Source organism: Budorcas taxicolor, chromosome 3, assembly GCF_023091745.1.
Source record: "Budorcas taxicolor isolate Tak-1 chromosome 3, Takin1.1, whole genome shotgun sequence".
NCBI classification, from domain to species: domain Eukaryota; kingdom Metazoa; phylum Chordata; class Mammalia; order Artiodactyla; family Bovidae; genus Budorcas; species Budorcas taxicolor.
In genome coordinates, this window is record NC_068912.1 from 31,960,675 (window position 1) to 31,982,932 (window position 22,258).

Sequence of the window (22,258 nt, forward strand, 5' to 3'; positions counted from 1 at the left end):
AGCCCAGCCCTCCTGGGAGTGGGAGCAGAGCAGCAAATTCCCATCCCACTGCCTTCTGTTGCCTTTGAGATTTCAGCCCATCCCCAGACCCTGGGCCACAGCTGAATAAGGAGTGTGTGTATAAGGAGTGCATGGGGAAGCCCACGCCTTTCCACAAGCACAGGAAAGAAAGCCAGTATTTGTATAGCGTGCTAAATGTTTGGAATCCTTTTCATATCCATGATCTCCCTTGTAAATGGGCAAGAAAGGCAGGTAATATTCCCAATTTCCAGATGAGGAAGCAAGCCTGGATATGCTGTCCCATCCAAGGAAGGGCTGCAGGCAGTGGCTGACTAAAGAGCAGATGCTGGGCTCTAGAACTCCACATACTCCTTCCGCAACACCCTGTTCCTGGGGCACAACCCCCACCCTGGGCACCAGAACCTGTAAATTCACCAGCAAGGTGAGGGTGAGACAAGAAGAAATGCACACTCAGGCTTCATCTTCCCCTCATCCAGAACAATCCGCGGTGGGGGGACAGCGGCTCCGCTCCAGCACCGAGGCTGCACCTATAGCCTTGCTGGGCACGTGGCCCAGAGAGCCTGCTGCCAGATCCAGGGCCCGCCCACTTGGGTGGGGAACACCCACGGGCTGGGCAAAGACAATGTGGGTCCCTGTTTGGGCCGAGCCTGCCCAGGAGGGCACTCCCTTCCTCCTCCTTCGCCTTCTCCTGGCTGAACTCCCCTCTGCCTGATGAGGGTGGGGGGCGACAGCTGCAGTTAGAGGCAAGCTGCCTTCCTGCCCTCAGAGCATTTAATAGCAAACTGTGGAGGAAAAAAAGGCTCTTCCTGAATCCTGGACCCCCAGGGGAGAGATGGAGGGAGGGGGCTTAGCGTGAGCAGCCCCACAGCTCTAGTTGGGAGGTGGTTAGGGTCATGCTCAAATTCCCACGCAATCACATGGTAGATGTATAGTTCTGGGTGGTGGAAGCTACAAGAGGAAAGGTGCTTCTCCCTCTCCTTCCCCGCCTCTTTTTTTAGAGCTGGCTATTTGCCAGGCAGTGGTACACGTGTCTTCAAACTTCAAACTAACCCTAGAAGGTATTGTTAATACCTGGTCATTCAATGGAGGCTCTCAGGAGTCATGTAAGCTGCCCATATCAGATTACTAGCAAATGAAAGAACCAGGATTTGATCCAGGGCTGACTGGATCCAGAACCCCTGTCCTCTCTTCTCTTATCCTTGGAGTTTGCCAGCCAAGCTAGCCCCTTCTGAAGGAGCAAGCCCCCACCCATCCTTTCTGTCTCCACAGAGATCCGAAATCCAACCTAGGTGAAGGCTCATTGGCCATGGCTGCTTCGGGCGGTGGAGGGTGGTGTGTGTGTGGAGATTCCACCTACTGATTTGGTAAGTCCTGAGACAGGGAGACATGGGCTGCTAGGTGAAGGAGAAACTGCTGTGTGCTTAGTCGCTCAGTCGTGTCCAACTCGTGTCCATGGACTGTATAGTTCACCAGGCTCCTCTGTCCTTGAAATTCTCCAGGCAAGAATACTGGAGTGGGGAGCCATTTCCTTTCTCCAGAGGATCTTCCCACCCCAGGTATCGAACCCAGGTCTCCCACACTGAAGGCAGAGCTGTCTTTACCGTCTGAGCTATCAGGAAAGCCTGGGGCGGAAGCTACCCAGCAGTTACACAAGAAGGCACCAACTCTGATTCAGCTATGATCCTACAGGAAACCAAGTCACCTCTATGGCTATTCATCTGCTTTGTAGACCAGTCACTGCAATGCAGACCAACTGAACAAAACTTTCTCAACAGCTCCCCATGCCAGGTACTGCAGTCGGAACTAACAACAGACCAATGACAAGGACCCAGTATTCCTGACTCAAGGGATCCAGCAGGAAGAAGCAACTCATAAACCATCAGTGAGCCAGAAAGGATCCGAGGGAATGAAAACTCACTGTAATTTGGACCAGGACAAAGCAACTAGTGACATTTGCTGCCACAAATTCACAGGTGCTGGGCATTGTCATCTTCATGCTCTTATTTCCTTCTGACCACATTCAGGAAGTGGCTGCTGTCACTCTTGACTACACGGAGAAGGCTCAGAGAAGGTGAGCAACTTGCCCAGGGTCCAGGTGCCAGAGCTGGGATTGAAACAGTTCCAACTCACTTGCAGGCTAGAGCTTTCACACCACCCCACAAACTGCCCATATTTACTCCAAAGCCAAGTCAAGAGGAACAACAACAAAACCCGTCCTCCCCGCATTATCCACGCATGGAGAATAGATGGAATGCTGGCTGCCTGTGGCGGTGGCGGAATTTTGCCTGGGTCTTGACAGGGCTCATGTAGCTAGCACCCCATCCCGTGCTTGGCTGATGAAAGACTAGGGTCGATTCATTTGTGTCCCCCTGCTGCTCCATTATTTTTCTTTCTCTCTCCTCTTCTGGGCTCCTGCTGGGGAAATGATGGAGACTGTATTTTACTGACACTGAGGGGACAGGTAAACGGAATGCGTGGAGCCTAAGTGATACAGGAATGTGGGGGGCCGTGTGCGCAAGGGGAAGTAGGGGAAGGAAGTAGAGAGAAATGGACAGCTTAATGCTGCCCCTGGGGCTCATTTTATGGCAGATTAGGACATGCAAATTAGCTGGAAACTCATTTAATACCCTCCCTGGCATGGGGCCTGCCTCACCCCTGGCCCACTTCCCTGGGCAGGTGTAGGGGTCCCCTGACTGGCTCAGGCATCTGCTCGGGGCCCCACAGGGCCACTCTGTGGCCCTGGGACCAGAGTGTGTCTATAGGTTATCCCTGAGCACAAGTAGGAGCTAAAAGAGGCCCTGCTGGTATGGCCGGAGGGCTGACTGGTCTCCTTCATCTTCCCATCTCTTTAGGCCTGGGACCCTTCTTTCCCAGAAGGTCCGTCTCCCTCCAGCACTTCCCCTGCACCACCCCTCAGGGTGAGATCTGAACTCAAACTTGCCCTGAGGACTAGAGGCCTGGTTCAGCTCTATCCCCACCACACATCCCTGAGAAAGGGGGACCCTTCATCTTTGCCAAGTCACAGCAACATTTCCTACAGCGTCTCCATGAGACAGAAGCACAGCCTGTCTCTCTGGGGAGCAGGGCTAGGAGACCGTCTGCCCATCACTGGGTAAGCTCGACGGGGTTGCCTGACCTCCCTGAGCCTCGTTGTCCTCAGTGTGAAACAGAGATCATGCAGGGCTGCTGGGAGATGTGACGGCTTGAGGCATCTCCAGGTCTAGAACCCTGAGCAGAGCAGCTCAGTACGTATCGGATGACCGACCTTCACTTCAGGCACTGACTGTGTGATCCAGGGCAAAAAAGCTGAAAGGTAGGAAACAGCCTTGTCTGATCCCCAGCTATTACCCCACGGGATTATAGCAAGGATCAGAGAAGACAGTAAGTGCAAACATGTTGTACATTGTAAAAATGTTACCCAGTTGGGCTGTTGGCCAAACGGCAAACAATTTACACTTGCCCATGGAAGGATATGTGTGTGTGTGTGTGTGTGTGTGTTGGGATGGGGTGGGGAGGCTGGGCACAGAGGGGTACCCAGCACAGGCTGAGCTCAGAAATGGTGCTTGAAAACCCCCCACTGCCTGAGGATGTGCTGGAGGGCACACTCTCCTCCCCTCCACACCCCAGCTCTTCCTCACAGTAAGCCCTCAGGGCCCTCGCATTCCTGGCAAGGACTAGAGAGGTGAATGCGCCAAGTTCTGATGGTTTGAAGAAGTCAGGCCCCCATCTGTGTGCTCTTTAAGGCCTTAGTTGCCGGAGTCCCTGCCTGGCCCCACAGCTCTCCTTCCCCCCCGACCCCCACCCCGCAGCAGTCCTGAGGGTTTCACAGTCCTGGCTGTGGCTGCCTTCCGAGAATCCACTACCTCTGACAGGGTGAGAGGGAGGCTTCCGCGAGTCCTACCCCTCATGAGAAGCTCAGGCTGGTGCCGCCAGGGGAAGGGTGCTGGCCTAGAAGGGCCTGGCAGACCCTTCTAGAGTACAAAGCAGGGGCCCAGGACCCCAGACTGCAGTCCCCTCTTCCTACTATTATCAGGATGCCCGACTCCCCTCGTTGTTGTTAGCTGCCAAGTCATGTCCGACTCTTTTGTGACCCCAAGGACTGTAGCCCTCCAGCCTCCTCTGTCCGTGGGATTTCCCAGGCAAGAATACTGAAGCGGGTTGCAATTTCCTTCTCCAGGGGATGGATCTTCCTGATCCACGGATCAAACCTGAGTTTCCTACATTGGCAGGTAGATCCTTTACCCCTGAGCCAGCAGGGAAGCGCCGACTCCCCTACCCAACACTTAAAACAAACAGGATGGTGAAACCTCGTTCCCAGATTCCCTCTGAGGTTGACAGAAGACCTATTTCCAAGCCCCTCTCCCTGTGCCCTTCAATCAGTTCTGGCACTTCCCTCCACCCACCACCACCAAGCCCCAGATGTATTCAATACACCCCCAAAGCCCAGGGCACGCACACATACATGCACACAAGGGCATCCCAATTCAGTCAGTCTCTCCAATGTCCCTAAAACAGAGTCCACATTCTTGTCCCCCACTGGAGCCCTCCTCTTTCTTCCTGGCCCTCTAAGTGTCCCTACCCCACACTCTGCCCCCATCACTCTCTGAAAGCATCTTTGTTACTGGTCAGAGAGAGGTCTCCAAGGAACAAAGGGGGAGGGAGCCTTTCCTGGGCACCTATTCCTCCACACAGTGCTTGGGGCCAGAATAATCTGACGAGGGGCCATGACTGCACCTCCCACTTGGCCTTCTTGTTGGCCAGACTGGGCCCGGGGCCGAGGAGGGGGCAGGATCTCTGAACCACAGGTCTCAGGCCGCAGTGGCCACACTCCCTGGCTTCCTCTCCACAGACTCCATTCCCCATCTGCCCATTCTTTGGCCCACCAACCAAGACAACCACCCTGTTCCAGGGACACAGAAATCATGGCCCAGAACGACCTCCTGCATGCTGTGCACCTCTGCCTTTCTCCCAACCACCACCCAGGCCCTTGGTCCTGCCCTCGAGTTCCTCCCTCTGGCCAGGGAGAGGGCGTTTGGGCACAGCAGATGGCACCTGGTTTGCGGGGGCGGGTGTCCCCATCCAAGAATCAGGTTTTGTTTTCTTGCTTCCTCTGCTTTGCACATGTCACTCCCCTACTGCTCTCCCCTTCCTCCTGTCCCTCCTTCAGCCCCCTTCCTTACCTCCTGCTGCTGAAGGCAGCCGGGGGCGGGGTGTGTGTGTTGGGGGTGGGGTGGGGTGGGGCGGGGGTGCTGGAGCACGCAGCTGGGAGGAAACGCTGCCTGGGATCTGAAGGAAGCATCTTCGGGATCCTGTGACTTCATCCTCACTTGTCCTGTCTCCCGTGGTCGTCCACAGGCCCAACCCCGCCCTACAGGCCCCAACGGACTTGCTTAGCCTTGTTTCTGGGCACTTCTCATCCCCCCACTTGACGCTCTAGGGAGGTGAGCACTTTGTTCCAAGCTTAGGCTTTTTTATGCCTTTGGGTCTTTGACGTGTTGTTACCTTGCCCACTGCCTCAGACCGGCTGACTTGTTACTCATCTTTCACGCTACAGTTTAAAGGGCATCTCCTGTGCAAACCCCTCCCTGGAGGCTGTATCCGTGCCTGCACCCAAACATGGGACTTATTTTGTAAGTCAGCCCAGACTGTGAATACCTCCAGGGCAGCAACTCCTCTTCCCCATTCCTCTCCACATGACCTCCACCCCTCAGAGGGAGCCCCCCGGAGTGGGCTGAGCCCAGCTCCTGCATCTCTTGCTTTAGAAAAGATCAGCAGTCACAGCCTCTCAGTTGCCTACCCAGGCCCAAATCTCACTCCTCAGTTCACTCCCCAGGAGAGGGGAGCTGGGCCCATGTCACCTCCACGAGAGCACACTCCTCATCACAAACCCCCTCCCAAGCTGCTGCGCGGTGCCCTGGGTCCCTGGCCTGTTCCTTTGGCATCTCCATACTGGCTTCTCAGGCCAGTTCTATTGTAACACTGACTGTCTGGGGAGCCCTGGCCCCCCTCCCTGCCAGCGCCCTGCCCCTAGCTTGCTGTCACTGGGACCCAGGGCTCAGGCCCTGCAGGTGAGCGCAGTCACTTCTCTCCCACGCCTGCTCCATCCTGGATGACATGGCTTTTACCCCAGCCTCCAAGTTCTCTCCTTTTCTACTTGCTCTGTCTCCACAGGTCTTCCTGACCTGGCTCATCTCCTTCTCCCTTTTGGCAACATCTGACCCCAGTCTTGTGTACCCTGGGAATTTCTCTTAACCTGCTTTGCCAGGGGTCCCCACCCCTCCTGGGGACATCAAGTCTGCCTGATTCTCCTTCCCCCATTGTGACTGTGGAGGGTCAGGGTGGGGCAAGGGGGAAGGAAGCTGAGAGGTGGGTGTTGAGCGCCTTCCCTACCTCCAGTCCTACTACTGGCCACCCTCCAGACATTGTCTCCCAGGGAACAAGCTGCCAGCAAGGCAGCATGCAAACTGTTTGTGGAGATGTGGTGGGAAAGGGGAGGGTATCAGGCACAGACTTTTTTTTAAAAGCAAGAAGCAACAGATTCCTCCAAATGGTGTGAGGACAGTAACGAAATCCCTGCATAGACTCTGCTCCCTGAGCAGACGTGCCAAAGCTGGTAACTCCGTCCCTGATGCCCCCAACTAGTCACTTGAAGCCTTCCATGTGCACTGCGCCAGGACTGACCTAGGGAATCCTGCTCCTGTCAGAACCCCTGATTTGCAGTCCAAGTATATCAATTTATATTCCAGAAAACAAGGGGTCAGGTACAACTGCATCCATGATTTCAAGGGGCCAAAGAATTCCAAAGCTCCTGGTCTTGGTTTCAGGACCCTACCAGGAATACAGGGATCAAATATCTTCTTTAAACTTCTCCATTAAATGCATCCTCTTCCAGGAAGGCAGGCAGGGCCCAGTGCCTACCGAGTCCCACAATTTGCCAACCTAGTTCCACAATTCCAAGTCCCACTCTCCAGAATAGGAGGACTGTTCAGTTCAGTTGTTAAGTCGTGTCCGACTCTTTGTGACCCCATGAATCGCAGCATGCCAGGCCTCCCTGTCCATCACCAACTCCAAGAGTTCACTCAGACTCACGTCCATCGAGTCAGTGATGCCATCCAGCCATCTCATCCTCGGTTGTCCCCTTCTCCTCCTGTCCCCAATCCCTCCCAGCATCAGAGTCTTTTCCAATGATTCAACTCTTCGCATGAGGTGGCCAAAGTACTGGAGTTTCAGCTTTAGCATCATTCCTTCCAAAGAAATCCCAGGGCTGATCTTCTTCAGAATGGACTGGTTGGATCTCCTTGCAGTCCAAGGGACTCTCAAGAGTCTTCTCCAATAGCATAGTTCAAAAGCATCAATTCTTCGGCGCTCAGCCTTCTTCATAGTTCAACTCTCACATCCATACATGACCACAGGAAAAACCATAGCCTTGACTAGATGGACCTTAGTCGGCAAAGTAATGTCTCTGCTTTTGAATATGCTATCTACGTTGGTCATAACTTTTCTTCCAAGGAGTAAGTGTCCTTTAATTTCATGGCTGCAGTCACCATCTGCAGTGATTTTGGAGCCCCAAAAAATAAAGTCTGGCACTGTTTCCACTGTTTCCCCATCTATTTCCCATGAAGTGATGGGACCAGATGCCATGATCTTCGTTTTCTGAATGTTGAGCTTTAAGCCAACTTTTTCACTCTCCACTTTCACTTTCATCAAGAGGCTTTTTAGTTCCTCTTCACTTTCTGCCGTAAGGGTGGTGTCATCTGCATATCTGAGGTGATTGATATTTCTCCTGGCAATCTTGATTCCTGCTTGTGTTTCTTCCAGCCCAGTGTTTCTCATGATGTACTGCATACTTATGACCCCCTTAATCCTGGTGGCTCCTTCAAATTTCCCAACCCATCCAACTGGAAAGACACTAGTAATGCAAAAGGCAAGGTGAACAGGGGCTACAAAGTTGTGGCTTGTGGCTTTGCTTTTTACCCACAAGGGAAGGTCTGGATGATAGGTCTTGGGGGGAAAGGGGTGGATCGGGGAAAAGAGCCTTCTCACTCGAATGGTAGATCCCTAGAGAAAGGAAGGGCCAGAGGGGTTGCTGTTTCCTGCTGTGAAATAACAGTAAAGAAGGAGAGCTTGGGAGCGTGTGAAGGTGTGAACTAATATTTACTTCATGCCCACCAGGTACCAAAGGTTTTGAGGGGAGCAGACTTATGTCAGGTGAAACAGAGGAATACAAAGCAAAAGAGACTTCACTCTTCAGTCCTCTCTAAAGTCTTTAAGTCTCAAAGTGTTAATGCTGGTTCCCTTCTAAACAGTTTTGTTTGGGAACGATCATAACCATATGCCTGAGATCATCATCATTAGAGAAAGAGGGAAAATGAAGGGAGAAATGAAGGCTGGGAAGATGACTAGAATCCCTAGAGAGTAAGCCGTGCCACCCTGCAACTGCCATCCTCTCCATTCTGGAAATCTGCATATGCCTGCCCTCTGCGGGACTCACCCATATGATGCTATGTGCTTGCTATCTGCCTAGCTCAACCTACTAGCTGCTGACATGTTGTTTCAATGACTGTCCCCATGTGGCTCCAGCCTCTCTTCCATTAACACCAACTGAAACTGTATCACTCCTGGTTCCTTTTCTGCATTTGCTTTTTCCTGAAATCAGCCTGCAACATTCCCACCCCATCTCACCTGTTGAAGATTCCACCCTTTAAAGCCTTCTCTTGAAGCATTTCACATCTCCCAGAACAGAAAGCATCTCTCTCGTGCTACTTTGCTTTATGGTACTTTTATTAGTTCTTTGTGACCTACCAGTTTCTACACCACATGCTGTTTCCCTTCTGCCACTATACCTGCCCATGCTACTATTAGCACACACGCGTACAGATTCACCCAGCTTAGGAGTAATCCATGCTTGACATCTCCATTGTCTTTCCTTCCATTTTCTCTTATATGCGTTCCAGATACTGTCCCCCACCACTCAACTGATGGCCCATCAAGGTCACCAGTGACCTCCGTGTTCTTCTTTGCTCATTTTTCATCTCCCAACCTCATGATGGGGTCTGTGGGTCTCTTCTGACAATAAGCAATCTTAGTGATCCTACTCAGCTTCACGTTCTTAAATATTAATGTAAATGTCCTGTCCGGACCTCCTTCTCTGAATGCCAAACTCGTATCTAACCACCTATCGTACAACTCTAGAATCTGACACAGTCTTAAACACGTGATATGTTCAAAATGGAGCTCCTGTTCCCCTCCCACACCTGTTCCCGTCATAACCTTCACAACCTTATCAGCCAAAAATCTTGGAGCCATCTTTGACTCCTGTCTCTCTCTCACACACACATTCTACGTGTGTCAGCACTTCCACTGGCTCCACTTCGACTTGATTACTCAGTCTCCTAATTGGCCTCTCTGCTTCCATCCTGGGCCCTCTATAGGTTATTCTCAAATCAATTGCCAGAGTCATCCTGAAGGCAGGCTGACTCAGAGCATCTTATATCCTCTGCCAAAATCCCTTCCATGGATTCTGCTCAGTAAAAGCTGAAGGAAATCTGCCCCCACCCAATCCCACCACCTCTGTTATTTCCTATTACTCTCCCCCTTGCTCCCTCTGCTCCAGCCACACTGGGCTCCTTGCTGGTCCTCCAACACATCAGGCATCTGCAGATACTTCCCACTGCATGGAAGGCCATTTCCCCCCAGGCAGGTATATGGGTTGCACATTTCAAATATTTATGCAAGAGTAACTTCAGTTAAACCTAAACCTGTGACCACTACCACATTCCCTCTGCCCCAAACTGCTGCTCCTTTACTCTGCTTCTCTTCTCCACAGTGCCACACACACACACACACACACACACACCCTTTTGCCACCTGCCAGAAACTCCACAAGGGAAGGGATTTTGGTTTGTATTATTCTCTGATGCACTCCCAACAAGCAGGTCAGCACCTGGCAAACTGAAGCAGCATAGTGAATATTTGCTGATAAGCCTGTAAGGGTCATACCTTGTTCTGCTTTGTAAACCCTGCAAGAATTTTCAGGAACTTGCATTTGGTTAAGCTTTTAAAAGTGCACTGAAAACAACACCTCAAAATAAGAGTCACATCACTGCTTAAAATGGGAAGTTTTATTAAGATTTTTCCTCAATAGGAACAGCCAAGCCCATGCTTCTTAAGAGAAGCGATCAGCAGGAAATGTGTATCACATCTTGGGCCCAGAACCACAGGAAACTTAACAAGCTCTTGTAACTTAACAAGCTCTTGTTGATGTCTGCAAAATAGAATTCATGCTGCCTCCCAGAAAACAGAACTAGGCACCCAGTTCGAAGTCTCCAGCTGTTCTCAACAAGAATATTTAAGCGAGATATGGCATTAGATGAATGGACTATATATTCAACAAACCCAAGATGAAGCTGTAGTAAGAAAAATCCACTTTGAAGGCAATGTCGATACTACATTTTCAAAAATAATTTGCATTTTTTACATTTTTGGAGAATAGAAATGCTAAAAGTTGGGTGGCCAGACTACCTCAAAGCTCACATTCATTTCCTTCCCGGCAAGATGGGCTCTTTCCAGACCCTGAACAAGCAACCAAACCACTCTTCCCTTTCAAGTTTGGAGCTGAGTCAAGAGGGGCTATTATATTTTCACACACATTTAAGTAGCACCTTAAGTACAACACCCAAATAAAACAAAGGTTTTGTTTCCTTCCTCCAAATACCTGACCAATTCTTCACACTTTGATTTCACGACACACATATTTATGAGTGTATTTTACACCCTCTAACATTCTACTGATTGCTTACAAAGGAAAATACTAAGGTAATCTTTATATCTTTCTGTCCCTCAGTCCTGAAAACAAAAATTGGATCATGAGCTAACAAAGACATATGTACCTATGAGGATAATGAGGCAAAATTTGAAATTGGGAGGTCCAGAAAATGAAGAATGTTCATATGTGGAGAAAAACAGTCCCAGGCCAAGACATATGTACCTATGAGGATAATGAGGCAAAATATTTGCAATTGGGAGGTCCAGAAAATGAAGAATGTTCATATGTGGAGAAAAACAGTCCCATGCCAAGTATCTCATTTTAATAAAGTTGGTAATAAAGATTAGTATATTCCCAAGGAATTAACTTTTTCCGAGTATATTCTAACTTCTAAGAAGCATACTGTTTCACCAAGGAGTAAAAGGCATCAGTTATGATGGCAAATCAAGGTGCCAGAGATCCGTTCAAAGTTGCAGGGGAAGAGAGTAACACCAATATCCATCTTGAAACATTTCTAAAAGAATTTACCCTGTGGCCACACTGGTGAATTACTATTCATATCTCAGATGAATTTCTTATATCTTCTCTGTCCAATTAAAAACTCATGAGGGAAGGCCTTTTATTGCCTCTTGGTGAGGCACACAGTGTTTATAGAATAGATGATGGCTTTAATATATACTTTTAATCCAATGCTGGCAGAAGCGTTAACTGATACTGAAGCTCCCCCTGGTGGAGGGTAAAATTACAGATTACACATTTACTGTTAAGTTTTTAAAACTAAGATTGTTTGGGGGCACTACTAAGCCATTCACGTTGTCTGTATTCAAAGCGGGAAAGAGCAATCCCCTATGATATCAAGTCTGCTTTAAATCATAATATTACTCATATAACCAAAGTTATTATACTTTAAATAGTCATAAATACTAACATGGTATCAGTTCTTGAATATTTACCATATGAGATTCATATAATATCCTTGAGGACTTCTAAATTTTTATGCTATAAAAATACACCACTATTTTCAGGTACGCTTCCTATGGAACCAAGACTAAGGACTTCACATAGAGACATTATAAAAGCACACCCATCTCACTTTCTGACGGGATAGCGTTCCCTCTTGCTCAGCAGTGGCAGATTTCTTTCAGATAGCGATGCGTATCTCTGATTTTAGCTGGTCCTTCTCTGCACAGTACTGTGTGCCAGAAGGGCATTCTTCTTCACAATTCTACCTTTATCCCAAGTGGACTGTATAAGATGTAACAAATCCAGTACCTGTCATGTTCTAAAACAGAGGACATGGAGTTCACGCTACTCCTTAAAAGCAGACTGGAACTTGGGAGTTATTCTTAATTCCTACTCAATCTGGCAAATAACTACACCATCTGTGTAACAGGTAATATCTAGAAATGTTTGCTCGCTTATGAGATGTTTGTCTATGATTTTAAGTCCAAAGGAATGTTTGAGAGGTGTTTAAAGCAGAATGACTTTAGAGGACCTTAAAATATGCTACACTGACCTGGACAGACTGGCCCTAATGCTTCACTTATTTTTCAAATTTATTGCATTAAGGAGATTTTGGCCCCTCACTCCCAGACATGTATAACTGGATCAGCAGAAGGTAAGTATTAGGTAACTAAGTTTATTAGAAACTTAAAAGAATACAATTTCCAAAAAAATTTTTTACAATATTTTAACATTTTCTCAGGTTGGTCAGAACTTACATTTGAAATCTGATCTTTAAATGTCAATTTAGTAACTGATGGGGCTGACCACACTCCTGGAAAGTCTCTGCAAGGCGTGAACACTACTTCACGCCCAGTTGCAATGAGACAGCGTCTAGATCCCTGAGCAATGATTTAGACTTTCTAGGACTGGTCTCCTTGATATTCAGTAACAAGGCACAGGGTTTCCCAAGCTTCTTTCCTTCTCCAGTACTTAAGTGGCTAATGAGCTGTTTGGCTCTACTTCATGGCATACATAAGTCATATCACTCTAGGTCCATGATCTACTTAAGCCCCAACTTCTGTAAAAAAATGGAAAAAAACTGGGAAGGAAAAGAAAAGCACCACTATATAGCCAGCTAAAATTTTTAACTTAGCAACCTTTTCCATATGACCACCACTATACTACTTCTTATACAGTTGAAGAAAAAGCAACTGACACACCCTTTATATGCTTTTTCACTTTCACCCACTTCTCTTAGACACTTCAATCTATAATACTATAAAGCAAATCTGAAAAATTTTACATAACATTTCACGGTGGACTTATACTCAACAAATTAACAATGGCAAAAGGATTTCCTTGATGAAATTACAAGCTGGGGAAGACTGGAAATAGTAAAAGTTAAACCCTGATACAGTGTTAAACTTATCTTTTTACATATAAAAATAATACACAGTGGGATATTTTATTCAATAAGATACAATCTTTAAGATCAAGAGAGAATATACAAAACTATTGTATGTAGTATGATGTATTTTACTGTATAATAGGAATAAATATATACAGAACAGAAAGTGTGAGGTCTGCTCATAGAGAAATCACCATTTACTTAGGGGTTTAAAGCCAAGTGCTCTGCAGGTACCAGTCAGAAAGGAGCTACTGCTGCGTTTAAAACAATGTGATCATTATAAAATAAAGGCCTTAAATCTATAAACAATAACAAAAACACACAAACCAAATGAAAATGTACTAAAATTTAATCATCCATAAAAGCTGTAATTTAATCTGACAGTAAAACACAAGAAGCAATATTAGAGTTGGTTTAGTATATTATATATTTTAGCTTTGAAAGCCATAGAAATCAGTATCCCAGTTTTTTCCCTATAAAAGACCCATTTTTCCAAAGCATTATGCACAAACAATTTTAATTAGAATATAATGACAGAATGATATTTCATAATTTTTTAAATATAAAATGAAGTCAATGACTCAAAAAAGTTATCTGCTGCAATGAGTTTGAGGGGAAATTTTTTCATAATCTATACCATTACAGATAAAGTATAATGGTTCATCTTTTAGTGCTTGACAGGGAGGAAACATGATAAAAAGGTCAATATGAAATCATTTGATTATAGTAGCAATATCTAACATTTGAAATGCATCCATGCTCTTTTGTATAATCATATTAGAGTCAAGTATATTTATTTTCACATCTGTTATAACTGCTATTGCAAAGGAGAAATACTATTGTCTTATTTTCCAAGAGATATACACAGAGCAATTCTTTTCTCCAGGGAACTTGTGCAAACCAATATAAGATCTAAATTCTTCACATAATATATAAAACAGGAGAAGCCTCTTCAGATTTATTTTTTGAAGTCTGGAATGCTGGCACTTTCCAATTAGGCAACAGTTCTTCATTCCTGTAATCTAGAACATTGAATAGATACAGATATATATATATATATGTGTATTTATATGTATGTTTAACCTCTTAATGTCAGACATGATAGTAAATAGATATCTAATATTATAGAAAGAAATGATTTTAGCTGATAACTAAATATATTAAACAGATATAGTAACAAGATTATTTTAAACTCTCTCTAAAAATGTTTTTTAAAAATAGTTTTATTGTATTTAGTGTTTCACAATATACCCGGCAGTCCTGTCTGTACAGAGGAAAACAGTGATGATTTCTACCTCATTATCACCTTATTTTTAAAAGTTCCTTTTCTACTAAGAAAACAATTCATGGCTGCATCAACTTTCCATGGAAAATTCTTTAATTCAACCATTTTATGGTTATTATATTAGGGTTGTAAGTATTACTAAGTGTTAGCCATTCAGTCATGTCCATCTCTTTGAGACCCCATGGACGGTAGCCCATCAGGTTCCTCTGTCCATGGAATTCTTTAGGCAAGAATACTGGAGTGGGTACGGAGTGTATAGCTATTCTCTTCTCCAGGGGATCTTCCCAACCCAAGGATTGAACCTAGGTATCCTGCATTGCAGGCAGATTCTTTACCATCTGAGGTACCACGGAACTCCATATTAGGGTTACCTCTTCCAATTTAGGCTAGGTCAAAAAGAGATGATACAGAAATAGCTGATGCCTATTTTCAAGGGCAGAAAATTCAAAGTAAGGATTACTATTCAGCAGAAAAGAATCAGGTTAAAGGAGTAATTTCCTGAAGATGAATTTCTTTCCTCCGTTTTCAAAAGTAGGACATATTAGAAAGAGACTAACATGTTTCAATATGATTTTGCCTAACGGCTAAGGCTAGATAAGCTGCCCTTAAGGTTCACATACTCTTTCTAAAAACACTTAAGAGTTGCTATTTAAATTTATTCTGTATCTCGGTACCTTTTAAATGGGATCAACATGGCACTTCAAGCCTATAATCACAGCAAATAGCTCTGCAAAGTATTCTGATTACTAAGTGACCTACTATTTGGTATTATCAAATAGGCACAGAGGTCCTGGGTAACATTAAATATATTGAAGGCTGAATTATCTATCAGAGTCTTAAGAATTTATGCAACCAGGATGAAAGTCTTATTTCTAGATTTAAGTCAAGATTTCTTTCCTCTAAGGTAAAACTCAGAGTAATACACTGTAGTGTGTGTATGAATGAATGTTCACAATAGGCCAGAAGATGGCACCTCTTCCTTTAAACATAAGCTAAAAGGACGTTTTCAGAGAACTGGAAATTCAGTGAGAGTCGGCTCAGATAATGATAAAAATGAGTCAGTCAACTAATTATAAAAGAGCTAAATACATTTCAGAACAGGAACTGGAGTTCTTTTCTTTTTACCTTTGTACCCTTCCCTAAAGAAATGCAAATAGCAGCAATTTTATCAATAATCTTCTTCAGAGAGCTGATGATTCATAGTTATAGACTTAAGATTTCACTAAAAGCCTAAAGCAACCATGTGGCCAGAAGCTGTTTTTCCCAAGTCTGACTACCAGAGGCAACCTATGAATTTTTCTGCTTTCCCTCTACTTTATTTCAAAAGGGGGCATAATTACTCAGTTGTTTCCCCTAAGAGAGATTTGTTCATATCTCTAAGGAAGCACATATTAGTTAATCTGGTGCTCTGGAAGAGGTACTCTACTAAATGGACCCAAGGGACTTACAAGAGTTAGCACAACCAACTCTCAAGTGGGGAACAACTGACTTTCCACTAAGTGGACCAAGCTTAGTAACAGTCCCATAATTAGCATCAAATTACACCATAAACCCACTTCATGAACATACTCTTTCATGGTATGGACGTGAGTTTGAGTAAACTCCAGGAGTTGGTGATAGACAGGGAGGCCTGGTGTGCTGTAGTCCATGGGGTTGCAAACAGTCAGATACGACTGAGCGACTGAACTGAACTGAATGTTAACAGAATTGATGAACATAAGCAGAAACTGTTCAGGGGATTTAAGTACATAATTAAAGAAAAACAAACAAATGGCCCCACACAGCCTGGTTTCTCACTTGAAAGGCAGCTTCAATGCTGCCACTAATTTCTCTCCAATGGGTTCATTTAATGAAAACTTAAGTGCTACTTGAAGTCAACTACTACTTAAGAGACCTACAGAAGAAACATGTGAAAGAAGTCAACCCATACCTGAGAGGAAATGACTACTAAAACTACACTGACATGCCAGCACACCCAGCAGAACTGCTCAAGTTACAAAAACTGGCAATACTAAATTTGGGAAGGATGTGGAATTTGTAAACTGCTAGTATGTGTGTAACCTGGTACAACTACTTTGAAAGACGTCTTAACAGTTTCCACTAAAGCTAACCACATACACAGTGTACTGTCTGGTCATTCAATTCCTACATACAGAAATGCATACGCATATACATATATGTGCATAAAGACCTGTACAAGACAAGTGCACAGGAATCATACTCGTTCCTGAAAAGAACTCAAACGTCCATCGATAGCAGAATACATAAATATATTGCCAGTGTAGTCATACAACAAAAATAAACTACTGCTATATGCAACAAGGATTAGTCTTAGAAACATTTTTGAGTGGAACAAGCCAGACATAAAACAGCGCATTACATGCTTTTGTTCCTGCTTAATTCAAAGAGAGGCAAAACTGACTTTTCCCAGATGAACCACTGTTCCACTTCAATTCAGTATGAATTTGGGTGTGACTTTGGAAGGCTTTCTATCTATTCAACCACTATTTTTTGAATACCCATTCTATACTAGGTACTGGGGATGCTTTGGAGCAAAACAGATATGATTCTTACCCTCCCTCAGACAGCCTAGACCCTAAGAAAAAGACATATTTTCCAACAGATGAACATATCTACAAATTATATAACACATTCACATTTACAAATTACAGAAGCCTGGAAATACCCCAATAGGTGAAGTGGGAAGTGGTTAACGTTGGGGAAAGCCCAACCTAAGAGGCTGAGAAAGGCGTTTGTTCTTCGTTTAGCACCTTACCTGGCTCAGAGCTGCTGCTTACTGTGGGTCTAAAGCAGCAGACACGATTTCTTTTTAGGCTTCTTCTTTTCCACTGGTGTTTTTCTATTTATCTGTCTGACCAGGTCATAAAATATCTAAATAAAAGCAAGAAAAAAGTAGTACTTATTCATCCAATATTTGAGACCTTTTTCCACAAAACAATCGATTCTGTTAAATATTACTCTGCTCTTGGGTCTGTATTTTGCTGCTTTATCAGCAGGTCTCAGACACTCCAGCTGATTTTCAGTCAGGGTAAAGCAGGACTTATCTATTTACAATGAGAGAAATACATTTGCTCTTAGATACTCAATAACAAGTTAATATAAAGAATTAGTAGTGAAGAAATAACAGAAATCACATTCTTCACAGAATCTTCTATGCTTCAAAAACCTAATTATACTTGCTTTATTTTTTAAAAATTTCAAACTTGTAGAAAAGGTAGAAGACTAGTACCAAGAACTTACGTAATTTCTTCACCCATATCCACCAATTAGTAACATTCTGCCAAGTGTTTATTTTTCCAAAGAGGAAATGCAGATGGCCAACAGGCACATAAAAAGATGCGCAACATTGCTAATCACAGGAAATGCAAATCAAAATGGCAACAAGACATCACCTCATAGCTGTCAGAATGGCAAGCATCAATAGGAATACAAATAACAAATGTTGGTGAGGATGTAAAGAAAAGGGAACTCTCATATATTGTTGGTTGGAATGTAAATTGGTGCAGCCACTCTGGAAAACAGTATAGAGGTTTCATAAAAAACTAAAAACAGAATTATCGTATGACCCAGCAATTCCATTCCTGGGCACATATCCAAAATGAAAAACACTAATTTGAAAAGATACATGCTCACCAATGTCCATAGCAGCACTATTTACAAGGGCAAGATATGGAAGTGTCTGCCAACAGATGAATGGATAAAGAAGATGTAGTGTACATACACAATGGAATACTACTCATCATGGGCTTAGGTGCTCAGTCGTGTCCGACTCTTTGTGAGCCCATAGACTGCAGCCCGCCAGGCTCCTCTGTCCATGGGGATTCTCCAGGCAACAGTACTGGAGTGGGTTGTCATGCCCTCCTCCAGGGGATCTTCCCAACCCAGGGATCAAACCCGGGTCTCCCACACTGCAGGCAGATTCTTTTACCTTCTGAGCCACCAGGGAAGCCCACTAGTCATCATAAAGAATAATTAAATTTTGCCATTTACAACAATATGTATGGATTTAGAGGGCATTAGGCTAAATGAAGTAAGTCAGACAGAGAAGACAAATATTGTGTAATATCACTTACATGAGGAATTTAAAAAATACAGCTAGTGAATATAACAAAAAAACAGCAGACTCAGATGCAGAGAACAAACTAGTTGTTATCCATGAAGAAAAGAAGCTGGGAGGGGCAATATAAGGGTAGGGGATTAAGAGGCACAAACTATTAGGTATAAAATAAGCTATAAGGATTTATTATACAATACAGAGAATATAGCCAATATTTTATAACTATAATGGAGTATAACCTTTAAAAATTATGAATCACTACACTGTATACCTATAAAATATAAGATTGTACAGCGAGCATGCTCAGTCGCTGTCATGTCTGACTCTTTGTGATTCCATGGACCAGCTCACCAGGCTTCTCTCTCCATGGGATTTTCCAGGCAAGAACACTGGACTGGGTTGCTATTTCCTATTCCAGGGATCTTCCTGACCCAGAGATTGAACCCACATTCTTGTGTCCCCTGCATTGGCAGGTGGATTCTTTAGTACTCCTCTATCTGGGAAGCCCAATACTGTATAGCAACTAGGTGAAAGTTAAAGTGTTAGTTGCTCAGTCGTGTCCAACTCTGCAACCTCATGGACTGTAGCCCACCAGGCTCCTCTGTCCATGGAATCCTCCAGGCAAGAGTACTGGAGTGGACTGCCATTCCCTTCACGTCTCCTGCACTGCAGGCAGATATTTTACTGTCTGAGCCACCAAAGAAGGCCATACAACAACTATACTATAAATTTTTTAAAAATGGTCCCAAGATCACAAGCCTAAATTATTTGTTAAGGGGGGTACCACTACCAAACAATTTATTCAAAGCTATAAAAGTGCTTCATTTATATTTTTTTCCTTCTGGTCCATCCTACTCAGTTCTATTTTCTTCAAACCATTTAATTCTATTATCTTATTTCTAAGAAAGCTGAAAACACAAGAATTTATTAACAAAAGGGTAGTTTCTGTTTCACAACTCCAAAACCCTCCAAGAACTTAATATGCATAGTGAAAGTCGCTCAGTCATGTCCCATTCTTTGAGACTCCATGGACTATACAGCCCATGGAATTCTCCAGGCCAGAATACTGGAGTGGGTTGCCTTTCTCTTCTCCAGGGGATCTTCCCAACCCAGGAATAGAAGCCAGGTCTCCCGCATCACAGGCAGATTCTTTATCAGCTGAGCCACAAGGGAAGCCCATACTTATTATTATGCTTAATATGCACAGCCACCAACAAAATCTCTTTAGTTCCTCAGCTTTAATACATAAGCTATAAAGTGAAAAATAACAAAAGGATAAACTAAAATAGTAAATTGATCAAAACAGCACATTTCTTCATGCTAGCCAGTCTGGGTTTCTGGTACTAAACAAAATGATAACTGGTTTTGTTGTATTATCCTCAAGGATTTCTTTGGCAAATGGGGCCTACCTCACAGTAGCAGCTGGTTCAGTGATGAGGGCAAGTTCAAACTATGGTTATTTGGTTAGATATGCTGAAAGTCCTCAGCCTAGATTCTTCCTCATCTTTCTGAACTACAGAAAAATCTAAAAGGAACACAGAATAATTTCTTAATCCCTCTGTCACTCCTCAATTGGGATGTCTTGATTCCAATTATTATTCTAGCATCAGCAAAGAACAATTAACTCCTGATTAAGACTGATGTGATTCTGATACAGCTATGTACTACTTTCAGAACACAACTTGTTCACAAAATGATGTGAACAAGTTTTAAAAAATTATATATTATATATTCTACGATATAGACAGTAGAGAATTAAAGAGGGCAATTTAGTTAAGCAGGATGTCCCTGTATGATCTCAAACTTGAGCCCAAGAGCTGAATTGTGTTAAAGTAGGATCCCTCTATCTTCAGGCACTCAGAAATCACATAAGGTATTAGCTGTCTGAGAAACTATTAACCACCCATAAAACTATAGTTGCATTATCAGGCTATCAAGACAGAAATATTAAAAGAAACAAGTTATTATACTCTCAAGAATTTTTAGCATGACATTTGTATGTTTTCCAAAAGAATAAAGAGCCTTAAACACCTAATGTATTTCATTTTGTTGTATCATTTTTCTATTTTTCTTTTAAAAACATTCATGTCAACAGTCGACTTCAGTGAGGCTACTGGTTTCCAATGCAGCAGGCCTCTGAGGGAGGGAGGCCATCCCAGAGGAAGGCTTAGCAGCACGTAAGTTCCCACAAACAGGTAATGCTTGAAAGGTAAGAAATGCGTCCTGCCCCCTCTGGTCCCTGGACCCAGGCCCAGCTCAGCTCTAGCCAGGCCCTATCAAATCTGTGGGTGGGTACCAGTGAGGGAGACCACAAGGATGCAGGAACTAGATCTCTAAGGAACCAGATCCAGTCATGCTGCAGATGGTGACCTGGCACTACCATTTCCTTAGCCAAGCTCATCTATCAATCTTAATGTGTATTATCTCAGTTATCTCTGAGATAATTCTCAAAGAGTAAGACTAAACCAAAAATTAAAATTATGATTAGCCATTTTTTCAAGATAACATCTATGAAATCGTAATTCTACAACAGGGAAAGCTGAAACAGGAAGCATTTCACACTTCCTTTCATTACTTGGCACTGAATTAGAAGTGAGTGTTGCTGAAGATCACAGCAGAACTTTTCCCCCATTGGTATGTAAACTTCTTTAGGGCACGACCAGTGTCTGTCCAGAAGAGTGTTACTGATGCCTAACACAGGGCCAGGCACACAGGGACATGATGAATACTCACTGAATAAATGAAATCTGTGAATTTCTTATTTTTATGTATTTATTTTAGCTGGTTTTACCTAAGAGGCAAGCTTTGACATTCTTTATTTTTGTAAAACAGAGGATGTGTATCAAGCTTAAATTCTGTTCACGCCACATGTTTAAAATAATATGGTCATTGTCTATAACCATAATCTCAGTCAAGAAAAAGACCGAAAGGACCAAAGGCTGGAGAGGAATGGCAAGCAAAAACACACAGAAGACTCTGACAACCTAACCCAGTTTTAACTTTCACCTGTGTGGTGTGCTGAATTCTGACTGACTGCCTGTGATCCTATAAATGGCAAAAGAAAGAAAGTGAAAGTGAAGTGGCTCAGTCATGGCCAACTCTTCGTGACCCCCACGGACTGTAGCCTACCAGGCTCCTCCGCCCGTGGGATTTTCCAGGCAAGAGTACTGGAGTGGGGTGCCATTTCCTTCTCCAGAGGATCTTCCCGACCCAGGGATCAAACCCAGGTCTGCCGCCTTGTAGGCAGATGCTTTACCATCTGAGCCACCAGGGAAGTCCTAAAAATAAATGGCAAGCACACTGGCAAATGAGAACATTTGCTCTACTAGGAAAGGAAAGAAGTCTATTTCATTTTTTTGTTTGTTTTAAAGTCTGATGTTAAAATTAACAAAAGCAAGGGAATCTCTTAATATTTTGCTTGGATGTGGTGGTGGCAATGGGGAACTGCACTCATCTTTTAGGGATCCAGTAAACTACTGGCCCTTTACACTCAGGCAGACAAGCTCACTTGTTAAGCATTCCTGTCCCCAGCTGTGTTCTCAGGATAGCGGAATGCTTAAGTCATGGACAGAAAAAGCCTTGTACACCTGCTCTAACAGGCCTAAGAGACAGAGTGAATTATAGCTCTGTATCCATCCACTCACACAGATTCTTCCTTTTGAGTCATACACCAAAGGGAAGCAGGACTCAAATTACATGACGTCTTTCTGTACAACGTAAGTTCATTATAGTAACTACCTTGATTTCTGTATTTTT

General features: G+C 44.2%; 1 protein-coding gene across 1 annotated transcript in view; it reads right to left on the bottom strand.

Moving 5' to 3' along the window:
• Positions 1 to 12,412: 12,412 nt before the first annotated feature.
• RAP1A (RAP1A, member of RAS oncogene family) overlaps positions 12,413 to 22,258 on the bottom strand; it is a 78,955-nt gene continuing 69,109 nt past the window's right edge. The window contains exons 7-8 of the mRNA XM_052636667.1: positions 17,201 to 17,316; positions 12,413 to 14,161 (exon numbers count right to left, since the gene is read on the bottom strand). Coding sequence (XP_052492627.1) covers positions 17,230 to 17,316 — 87 coding nt within the window. The 3' untranslated portion in view covers positions 12,413 to 14,161; positions 17,201 to 17,229. The remainder of the gene's footprint in view (positions 14,162 to 17,200; positions 17,317 to 22,258) is intronic.